Raw genomic sequence first — 11278 nt, forward strand, 5'->3', positions numbered from 1 at the left:
TAGTGGGACTATGTTTACAAGCACAAGAGTTCAGTGAGCCACCGAAGGACCGCCCTGCAGATTTACTATTGGTTCTGCAACGTAGGGAGTTTTTTTAAACTCTGAAATTGTATCCGCCCATCTAAACACAAAATCAGGGAGAAAGTCATCAGTCTTTAGTTAAGCAAAGCGTCTAAAGACTGACTTGTGAGTCTATTTTCAAGGAAACATATATTCTATTCTATATATTCTATTATAGACTATTTGTCCCACCCCTCCTCTACTGTGATTGGATGACTTGGTAAAAAGTGACAGTGACAAATGCAGTGTTTTACCAAAAATTTAACATTTTTCAACTCTCAGCAACTGGGGAAAAAAAGCCAAACGTTCACCACTCAGCACGCAAAAGACGCTCAGCGCCTTGTCACGCTGCTGCCGTTTGGCATAGCGTAAATACACTGTACTTCCATGGCAAAGAATTGACAGAATACCCAGGCCTTGTGAGAAGACACTTTTCTTTTGGCTTTATTGATCCCAGGGGGGAAATTGTTGAATGTTTTTTTTTAGCAGAAGATGGTTTCAATCCATCGACCTCTGGGTTATGGGGCCCAGCAGGCTTCCGCTGCACCCACTCTGCTATAAATCACCCCAGATGGGACTTGGACCCACAATCCCTTTCTTAGGAGGGCCTTATCCATTAGGCCACTGGGCAATCTTCCATGTGTTGTTCTGCTTCTGCTTCCGTTCTGGTAGGTGTTCTTCTTCTTCCTTTGGCATTTAACAGCAGACTAGAACACTTGTAGGCATATATGCTGCCCTGGCAGGTCCAGAAGAATTGCATCCTTTTTAGAATTTTGGCAACAACTTCGTACCAAAGTATCGGTTTTCGTGACGTCCCTACTGAGGTACAAAGAAATCTTCCATCACAAATCTGACACACGGAAGCTGGATGCAGTTTCCCATACTCCCTAAAGGAGAATGTAAGCTTGTGTAAGAGATTAACGAACGACTATCCTTGATGGTTCACATAGTGCACAATGTCCATGCTATCCATCGTGACCAGAGCATGACACGACACATGAAAAAAAAAAAATGAAAGTGTTTTAGCGTTGGTGTGTTTGAGACTCCATTCACCATTCTGTCCTCGAACACACAAACATTAAGAACTTTCACTTCCAAGGCTGCAACCAATTGAGCCTTCTCAATCAACTTGTTATGAAATTCAGACGGGGGAGTGTGTCATACTATGACACCTTGACAACTATAAATGGAAGTGGGTTGCCTCCAATGGCTTCATGGGAAGCATAAGTATCTCTCACCAAGAGAGCTGTTTGACTCATCAGCCCACAAAGTAGTTACCGGGATCCAACTGGATTCTCGTGATATCACAAGATCATGCAAGAATTGCAGGATTACAAGATAACATGTAAAGCCATCTTGTCAGGCTTTACAGTAAGTCATTTGTGTCCACACCACCAGTGGTTCGGACCAGTTGGTGTGCAATGAGGAGCTTCTGGCAGCTAACAGTGTGGTTTCAGTGTTTGACGAGATATGGAGAGATGACTGTACGTTCAAAACAAAGAGGGCAGCTCTTAAAGACATTAGCGTAGGTGCTGCAATACCATCAGTTATATCAGAACTGGAGAGTATTTCTTCATTGAAGAAGAGCAAAAATAGCACTGATGGAAAAGATGTTTTTGCTCTCCTCCAGACTGGCCCGTGATAGACACTGATGGACAGATGGTTGATACAACCCCATGCCCCAAGTATTTTTTGAAAGTGCCGGCCCTTTTCCAAATGATTTCCAATGACAGCTTTCTCAGATGGTTCTAAGTAACCAACCATCTGGTGTGTCAGGTTAACAAAGTAGGCTCTTTCATGGTCACTGGGCTTTTTAACTGCAGCCTGGGCGTATTCCAGCCAGAGGCAAGCATGGCAGACCAAGTGTATTTTTGGTCAGAGAATTTTTTAGTGCCGTTTCACAGACAGGTGCCAGACTCTTTTTTTCCTTGGTGACAGCTTGGCAGTTGTATCCATTTGGCTGGAGTGCTACGGGAACATAGGGTAATTATCTGGATTGATGTATGTCAAGCAGGCTGCAGGCCTCTAGTGCAGCAACAGGTGAAAGGTAAGGCCTCTGAAGCAAGAAGAGGTGATGACCACTGAGTTACATCAGCCTGACATATGAGGACATCATGACTGTCTGCAAGTTATAATAAAATAAGTGCCTCTGTAAATATCAGGGGTGAGATGCCACAATGAGACTTTAAAATAAATGTAATTAAGATTTATTTTTGTTGGTCTTTCAAAGGAATATCAGTGATTAAGAAAATTATTCAGCTTTTCATTTAGAATTCTGGACAGAAACCCCATTGTGACGTTGCCTGGGAGAACAATTTCTTGAGGTCAAACTGAAAACTCCATTGCGTTGCATTAACCAACATCACAAGTAATACGTATTGAACGCAGCCGAGGGACTTGTCAGTCATCAAAGAAAGGCTAATGCGCAGTGCTCTGTGGAGGGGATTATCATTTCATTTCCTTCCACAGATAAATCAACAATCAGCCACTTAGGGATGTGATGGTTAATCCTGTGTCATTTCGTCGGGCAAAAATAGCTTCTTTGAAGACTTACCATAGAGCGGATAACATACTTTCACAAAGCACACCATGCTTAGCAGGGTCAGAGTGGTCAGGCTGCAGATGCCAAACAACATGCCGCAAAAAGCGTACATGGAGCACACTGTTTTCCCATACAGCCACCTGCGTAGGAGGTTATGCGAGAAAGAGCGAGAGACAGAACAAAGCACAGAAAGGGAAGAAAGATCAATGAGGTAGAGGGTGAAAGGGAAAAGAGGAGAATAGCATGAGCTCGACACTCCATATCTGTGAACTCACAGGCAATCATATCGCTAACCAACCATATAGTTAAATGAACCGTGAAATATAAAAGGGAGTCTGATTTAAAAGCAGCACCTACAATATAAACAATCTTCCCTATAGTGTGAGTGTATACCATTCTCTGGTGGTGAGAACAGCCACTTCATCTTGGTACTTAGCTTTGATAGCTGTTAATGCTACAGTAGGTACGAGCTGTAATACCTGTGGTAGAAGCTTGAAGTTATCGCCATGGGGTAGAGGGACAGAGTCAGGCCCAAGTCACTAACCGCTAGGTTGATGATGAAGCACTCGGCTGGTTTCAGAAGATGCTTTTTCTTGTAGGAGACGTACAGCAACGTGCTGTTGCCAAACAGTGAGCATACTCCTGCAGAACAGATCAGATGGCGTGAGTGCTGGTTGTGTGCCAACATATTGAAGTGCTGGTGTCGGAACTGGATTTTAACCCAAACCTTTTGGGGTTTCCTACTTAAATTAAAACAAAAACTATTTTTTAAAATGAGTCCCTTTTGTTAGTTTGGGCGTAGATTTTTCAAATATTTTTATTCTGTCAAACTAATAGGTTGTTTTATAATGTTTCATGGTTTATTTATAAGCTCTGTCATGCATGGAATGACATAATGACTGAAGAGAGTCTAAACTACTGATACACCTATCAGATGTTCATGGTTGTGTAACTTTTCATATACTATACGTATCTGAAAGTTCTAAACAGGTGGTACAATCGTAGATATTATCTGCCACCACTACTATTAATCATCTCCAGACCAGAAGACGTGATTTTACTGATTACTTTTAAGGCTCTTCATGGTCTCTCTCCCAGCTTTATCTCTGATCTCCTAGTACCACACGCCAGGGTGTACTTTTAGGTCCTCAGACAGAGGTCTTTGTATGTTCCAGAGGCTTGGCTGAAAACTAAAGGGGACAGAGTGTTTGCTGTCAGGGCACCGAGACTCTGGAACAATCTGCCTGAGGGAATCAGGTCGGCCGAGTCAGTGATTTCTTTTAAATCCCTTCTTAAGACATAATTTTATCAGAGAGCCTTTCATGATTATACTTGAGTTTTCAGTTCATTCATCTTTTTATTTCCTTAGTTTTTACATACCAACATGTTTTTTTATCAGTTCTTTTAAAAGCTGTTGTTTTTATGTCTTGTCTGTTTTAATTATTGACATGTAAAGCACTTTGTAACTCTGTTTTGAAAAGCGCTTTCTTAAAAAAAGATTATTATTACTATTAAATTTACATATTTAACCAGCAATGCTTGGCATGAGCGAAATACAATCACAGGTCATCCTTAAATTCAGGTGACAATTAAAGCATAGCCATAGAATTAAAATCAGAGTAGGACGGACATTCTAATTTAAATTAACCTAGCGGGACAGTCAGAGCTGCGGCCATTTTTATGTGTATAATTGCCAGTGCAACCATTGTAGCAAGCTAACTTCCATATAACAACCAAATGAGCAGTGGAGTAGTGATGTTGTGTTTTCAAATAATCAATCCGTTACTTTTAAATGATCAGTGTTACTGTTATTTCCCAGCTTCTTTTGCTGCTATTCATGTTTGTTGAAACATGATGTACTGTATGTACTGTTTCTGTAGAGTTTAAATGAAGTGTGTTTTATGATGAGTTAACAAGCTAATGTTAGTCTCAGTTTGGTGAAAGACTTGTGGACCAAACTTGTTTAAGGTTGTATTTTCCTGTTTAATAAGAAAAATAAAGCTAAGAGTAGCCAATATTAAAGGCGCTATATGTAAGAATGTGGCCAAAACGGTTACTGCACTCAAATTCAAAATACTGCCGCGAGTCATGTCCACCACCCTCCCCTACAGATTCGAGGTTGCTGGACAGCGGCACGCTGGAGACTGATTTGTTTGCCCACGGGCGGCTGCCATGGCAGGGCTGCATCGCTGCGTCCTTGATCTTCGGTTTTCCAGCAGACAGTTCAAGCAAGTCCGGCTTCTCTGCTGCTAACGCTGCTGCCAGGATACAGCTGAGGAGGAGCCAGCTGCTAATGCTATGTACCGGGACACTGCTAATGCTGCTTGCCGTGCTGGTAATGTTTGTTTCTCAAAAAAATCAGTCGGGTCGATGACCCACCTGCACATGGGCTACAATGTATGATCGAAAATGAATAACAGTTGAAAGTATTCGAAATGTCCATCCCCGTCTAGCTATGATGCTAGTTAGCCAACTTTGGCTAAAGCTTACCTGTCGAGGAGAAGAGTAGCCACTTCGACATCCGATTTCAAATTCTTCTCCGCTTTCAACCGTCTCCACCGTTCAAAAGCATCTCCTATATAGACCCTCGCTTTGCCTCGAGTTTTGTCTTGGCGTTTTTGGGAATCATAACGAGGTCGTTTGGGTTTAGTCGCACCGTCAGCCATTGTAGCTCAGTCGTAACTGTAACTGATGCTGAGACTCTACTGACTGCGTGACTGGTAGACGGCGGTGGGTGGCGCAACAGGCCAAAACACAAATTCAAAACATAAACATGATTTGCAGACCGTAAAAAATTTTTTTAAATGCGAATATTCTGGCTGTACTATTGTTGTCAGTGAGATCAGTATGTTATATGAACATTATTCCTTAGTCTCTGTGACATATTAGGAGGATTTTACAACTATTTGCTTTAGATTTCTTACATATAGCTCCTTTAAACCAGTGAGTGTGACACACTCACCTACTGATGTATGTCGTCACCATAACAACTAACGACAATCACCATGACCCCGGCAAACAGTTTGGTGTCCTTTCTACTCATTTTATTTCTATGAGCATAACAGTGACAGCTTCACAAGTTACATGTCTTCACTGACCAACACAGGGGCACAAGACAGACAAAAAAGGCTGCAAAGACACACTTAGGAAAAACACAGCAATTCGGGAATAGCTGTAAAATGACCATCTTTAAATTAGTAATGTCAGATAAGTATCAGTTAACAATGCCTTTTCCTCCTAACAGTGTGCAGACTATGAATAAATGTTAGGAATGCTGCCAAGATCATGATTTTTTTTTTTCATTACACAGCCCAGTCATAGAATTCATTATGAAGGGCTGCTTACACTGACGTGTTAGAAGCACAGATGAAACATGAAAAGCTGCAACAATGGCTGCGTCTCTGGGACTGTGTGTTCATGTGTGCATGTCTGAGAAAGGAGACATGGGATTTATACATAAATAGGGTAAGTAAATGCAGTAAAGTCATGCATATGCAAAGGTGGAAGCTGAATGCGTCTCACTTAATAACACAGTCAAAAATACAAAAACAAACTTAATGCTGTTACTCATTTCAGCCTGAGCAGAACAATTAGAAAACTCATTGATGGCTTTTATCGTGATAGTAAATCTTTTTCATCTGTTAAGGAATAAAAAAAGTCAAACTGGTTTTGAATTTTTGTAGAATTTACTCACCAAAAACAGAGTAGACCACAGCCACGGTAATATCCAGTGGCACAGGTATGTTGGAGTGGAAGGCAATGTCTTCATCTAACAGCCCCATCTGGAAACTGATCAGAGTTTTTCAGGAGCAACGTTAAGGGTTGGTGTCAATCATAATATATTAGCTTCAGTCTGTTTACTTTAAGTTGTTACAAGCATGATTTTAAAATGTCAAGGTTTGGCTTCTGCCTGTGGGTGAATTAAAAACAGAGTAGTTTTTTTAATATCCTTAACTGCATGTGATTTACATGTGTCTAAAATCCAAAAGCAAAGGCTACATTGACATGTCTTGAAGCTCCCCATGTGATCACAACATCAAATCTCTCCATTGCTGTGTTTTCATGCTGCATCAGTAGCATGAAAACACAGATAGTGACTGACAGATATGGATCAATGGATGAGAGGAGGGTCAATAAACAGGTGATTGTATAATAGGTAACAGGGAAATGCACCTCACACATGGGCACATATGAAACGTGGGGTTTGGGGTTCATCCATGAGAAAATTGTTTAGCATCAAAACTTTATTTTCTGCATTCTGGGGAATTTCTATGCACCAATTTGTGCCTTTTCTGCATCAGTTTAATTTTGTCAAAGTCCTCAGCTACTTTTATTGAGGGGGGCAAATGCACATGTTCTGTATATTGAGGGGTACATGTCCCCTGAAATCTACACCTATGTCTTGATGTATGCATACTGTCTCTCTCCTCTACTTCCTGACCCTCTGTTCACCTCTTGCTGTTTTCCCCATCCACACTTTTGTCCTTCAAAGCAGGGGCAGCCAGCAGCTACCAGATGGAACAAATTAAAAGCATTAAGTGAAACAGAGTGAGTGTATGTAGACAGCTCTATTGCCTCTACATGATCTGTCTCTGTCACTGTGGTTAGCTATAGGCTCCAAAACCGCGCATGCTGTTTGCATAAACATGTTTTGTCAGAGGGGAAACTTGGTTGCATGTGAAAGTACAAGTGCAGCCAAGAGCAGCGGGGATTCAACGAAAATTAAGCAATAGCATTTTTGTTTGTTTTTCAGCGGTGTACTTAGTCATGGTTTGAATCAGTTTTTACAAACAATTATTACAAACTCGCTCCGTGCGCAAAGGCGCAAATCTTATCCAGACGCACTGTTACGCACGGTTTTCAGAGCTTTAATGAAATGGCTTAAGCGCAATTAACTGATAAATTAAGATAGAGGAAGTAGTGAGGAACAAGCGGATTTTTAAGTGATTGTTTTAAAAAAAAAAAAAGTCTGTGGTTCAAAATCAGTCGATCCTACTCCTACTCCTGTGTTCTGTGTTTGAGTTACGCTTTTGGACACCCTTTGAGTGCTATCCAAACTGGCATCTTATGATGTTGCAGCGTTAATGGCACTTAATGTACAAAGAGAAAGGGAAGGCACATATTCCCAAATTACAAAAAAAAAAAAAAAAAAGAATCACCACAAGAAAGATCACTAATAATGCATAAAGTTTTCTATATTTGCGCAGATTATCTGGACGAAAAACACATTTGCAGCAGTGTTTGGTAGCCTATACAACAGATTCAATTGCTTAAAACATGAGCACTTTAACGAACAGGTTTAAAAATCACAAATAAAATATACCCACCTCTTTGATTAAGTAATATAAGCCGAATCACCTAATTCCGCGTCCTCTTATGTTGCGCTTAATCCAATCAGGGTCCCAGTAAATTTCCGGAATGACTTTTTAACCTTTCCACCACTGGCTGTTGCTGCGCCAAATGAAGTCCCAGAGATCCCCTCTCTCCTCTTGGTAGCAGCGTGTATCACCCTCTGACTGGTTACTATACTGTACGTCTGTGCAGAAGCAGAAGGCTTCGCTGTAAGGAGCTGGAGCTGCGGATCCCCCCAAACTGCAAGCAGCTCTAATCAATTAATGACGTCAGTTACAACTGAACCCGTAAATGCACGCTCGCATATGGGTTTATCGTGGGGATCTTGCTTTGAACATACAGTAGCAGTAGTGACCTCCATAACTGAAAGGCCAGTGCCAATTAAAAAGACTGCCAGAGTGTTAGAAACTGATTTCAATGAGTACACACCCATGACCTCCGCCCCATTCATAAATGCTGCAGATGCTTTTCAAAATGCAAACTCCCTAGTAATTACAGTCCACATGGAACTACTGTACGTGTTTATGATTCTGGTTAAAGCATAATTATATATTTCTGAAAAAAGAAATAAATAAACAAAACAAAATATAGTAAGATAACATAAAATAAAAAGTAAATTTAATTGAAATTATCAAAGTGGACCATGGCTGACAGTTTGCCAGCATCAGTGACATTTCAGTTTCCACTTTGACTGCAACCATGGGGTTTCACTTAATGCACATTTCAGTGTTTTGACCTAATGTCACCGTTGTTTCCCTTAGAATTTCCCTTAAGTAGTTGAAAGAAAGGTATTTGCACACCCAACTGTCTCAGATACAGGTGCTTGGAAAACATCACTTGAGTCTGTGAACAAAAATCCCTCACACTGCTCTTGCTCAGCTTCACAATTTATCACTAATGTTTCGGTCCTCCTGGAAATTCAACACCATTGTTCTCAAATAGAAACTGCCCCACCCATTTTACAGGTGTGCACAGGTGTGTGGGAATTAATCAGCCGTGGGTGTGTTTCTCAATAATCTTATGAATGAACACATCAGCCTTGCAGCTTACATAGATTATTCAAAATGTTTAGCGTTTTTTACTCTTGTGCCATTTATCATAAATTGGTCTTTTGAGGTCCCCAGATCCATTATAGCATGACAGTGTTCGCAGATTTTGCTGCAAGGCCGATGTGTTCATTCATAAGATCAACATTTTTTGTAAATAATCTTGTAAATAGCCTTTATTGTGTTAAGGAGCTTTCTTGTTCCCTTGCTCTTTCGTTTGTGGGATATGTGACATACTGTATGCTGCACAGGCTGTTGTAAGTTATTGAAAAACACACCAACAGCTGATTAATTCCCTCACAGCTGCGCACACCTGCGTAAACGGTAGTGTTACTAATAAATTGTGAAGCTGAGCAAGAGCAGTGTGCGGGATCTTCAGGTCAAAGCCTTAAGTAGTTGAGAAAGTAGAAATGTTTTCACTCTGTTTGACAATATTACTAAAGTATATATCCTGTACATGATCTGCTCATTGCAGCACATCTTTTCTTTTCACACTACAGAGCACAGTGACACATTTGCTGTTTTCTTGGCTCTGTGCTGAAGTACATTGGATTTAAGGTCAAACATAACTCAAGGTTAAAGTGCAGGCTTTCAGCAGGAAGGATGTTGGAGGATGATCACATCTGTATTGTTCACATTGAGTGTAGCGGTGTGAGACCCAATTCTTGTGGCTCTTATGTCATTTTCTGCACATTACTCTATAATTCAGTATGAAATACTGCAACATTTAACCGTTGCAGCCCCTTTACTGGAGTTTGAATACAAATTATTTGCGTTATAGCAGTCCTGTTCCACACACACACACACACACACGTGTTTGTAATATTGGACTTGCCAGAGGGTCCCAGAGGTTGACGGTTAAATGTGAATCTTTATTGTTTCAGCAGTGTGTTGCTTTATGAAGTGAGGGCCAATTTGAGCCCTGTAAACATCCCTTTTGATTTGAGTTTCCCATTGTGTCAGCAATGCTGTGCTTCTTTTTAATTACAACTTGATATTGCATAGCTCCCACTAAAACCACAAAGGAAACCAATCACAGCGAGTCAAAGGGCACATATAGTGGCAATTGAAAATTAATTTTGAATTTGTCTCAGAAAATGCAAAAAGAGAAACAATCCAGTTTGTCACACTTTGAAAGCGGGGATGAATTATCTTCAAAAGAGTTACACACTGTGAAAATATTGCCTCGCATGCCACTTGGTCTCCTTCTTTCTCCTGTGTGTGAATTCACACACTCACATATAGACACACACAAACCAACGCACGGATAAAGGCTGGAACAGATTGAGCCTGAGCTTGAGATGAAAGCAGTGTTCAAGGTGTAATGGTGTTGTCAAAGAATTAATTGTGATGGTCACAGAGGGTAGAAAGAAATGAATGTCCACGATAAGATAAAACACAGCATGAACATCAAAGTGGTCGGGTGGGAATACAGAACAAGCATTTAACATAAACTTTGCCTGGCGATGAAAAGCTGCAGCTTCCTGTAGATAGTCAGGACTACAGAGGACTGGGCAGAATATTAATCATGCTTTTTCTAAATCATAGCACAATTCAATGGTAACAGTGCTGATGCACATACAGTGGGTTTTAATTATTAATCATTACAGTTGAATAGAAGATTTTATAGGAATGAACTACATTTGCACAGCTGCTTTTGTTGGCACTAACCCTACTGAAAAAACAGCATCAGGGTGCTACAAAACAACCACGTTTGGAAACACAGCAATGACTTATTAAATCACAACCTGTGTTGTTGTTTGTTGGTCTCATAGGCTGTAGAAATAATGGATGTAGCTACCATGGCGTCACCAACTGGTTTGTGGACTGCTGTTTTGAAAGTGGCATTTCGACCTGACCATCTTGGTTTTTTGGAGCCATAAGTGGCCATATTTGGGCGAGAAGGTGGATCTGACTGAAAAGTCGAGGACACTTATTGGCAGACCGCCTGTCACTCAGCAATAAAATGTAAACAGGTGACTTCTAAAATAATTCACCCCCCGTACAGTTGTCATAAAGGTGAAAAGTAACTGTAGAGACCAAAATCGTTTTTGTACTTGGCTGTAATCATGTTTATTTATGCTGTAGAGTTGGGCATTTTAACACGGGAGTCTATGGGGATTGACTCGCTTCTGGAGCCTCAAGAGGCCACTCAAGGAACTGCAGTTTTTGGCACTTCCGTATTGGCTTCATCTTTCAGTCCCTGAGGTTGCTGCTGCTCGGTTGATCTCAAACAGACGTCAGCATGGGTTTACAGCTTGGCAAGCATCTTACCTAA

At 40.8% G+C, this 11278-nt stretch overlaps 1 protein-coding gene across 1 annotated transcript in view; it reads right to left on the minus strand.

Moving 5' to 3' along the window:
• Positions 1 to 8044, minus strand: part of opn7a (opsin 7, group member a) — a 13096-nt gene extending 5052 nt beyond the window's left edge. Inside the window, exons 1-4 of the mRNA XM_050033224.1 lie at positions 7930 to 8044; positions 6297 to 6391; positions 3082 to 3244; positions 2615 to 2742 (exon numbers count right to left, since the gene is read on the minus strand). Of these exons, the coding sequence (XP_049889181.1) occupies positions 2615 to 2742; positions 3082 to 3244; positions 6297 to 6384 (379 nt within the window). The 5' untranslated portion in view covers positions 6385 to 6391; positions 7930 to 8044. The remainder of the gene's footprint in view (positions 1 to 2614; positions 2743 to 3081; positions 3245 to 6296; positions 6392 to 7929) is intronic.
• Between the last annotated feature and the right edge of the window lie 3234 nt (positions 8045 to 11278).

Source organism: Epinephelus moara, chromosome 21, assembly GCF_006386435.1.
Source record: "Epinephelus moara isolate mb chromosome 21, YSFRI_EMoa_1.0, whole genome shotgun sequence".
In the NCBI taxonomy this organism is placed as follows: domain Eukaryota; kingdom Metazoa; phylum Chordata; class Actinopteri; order Perciformes; family Serranidae; genus Epinephelus; species Epinephelus moara.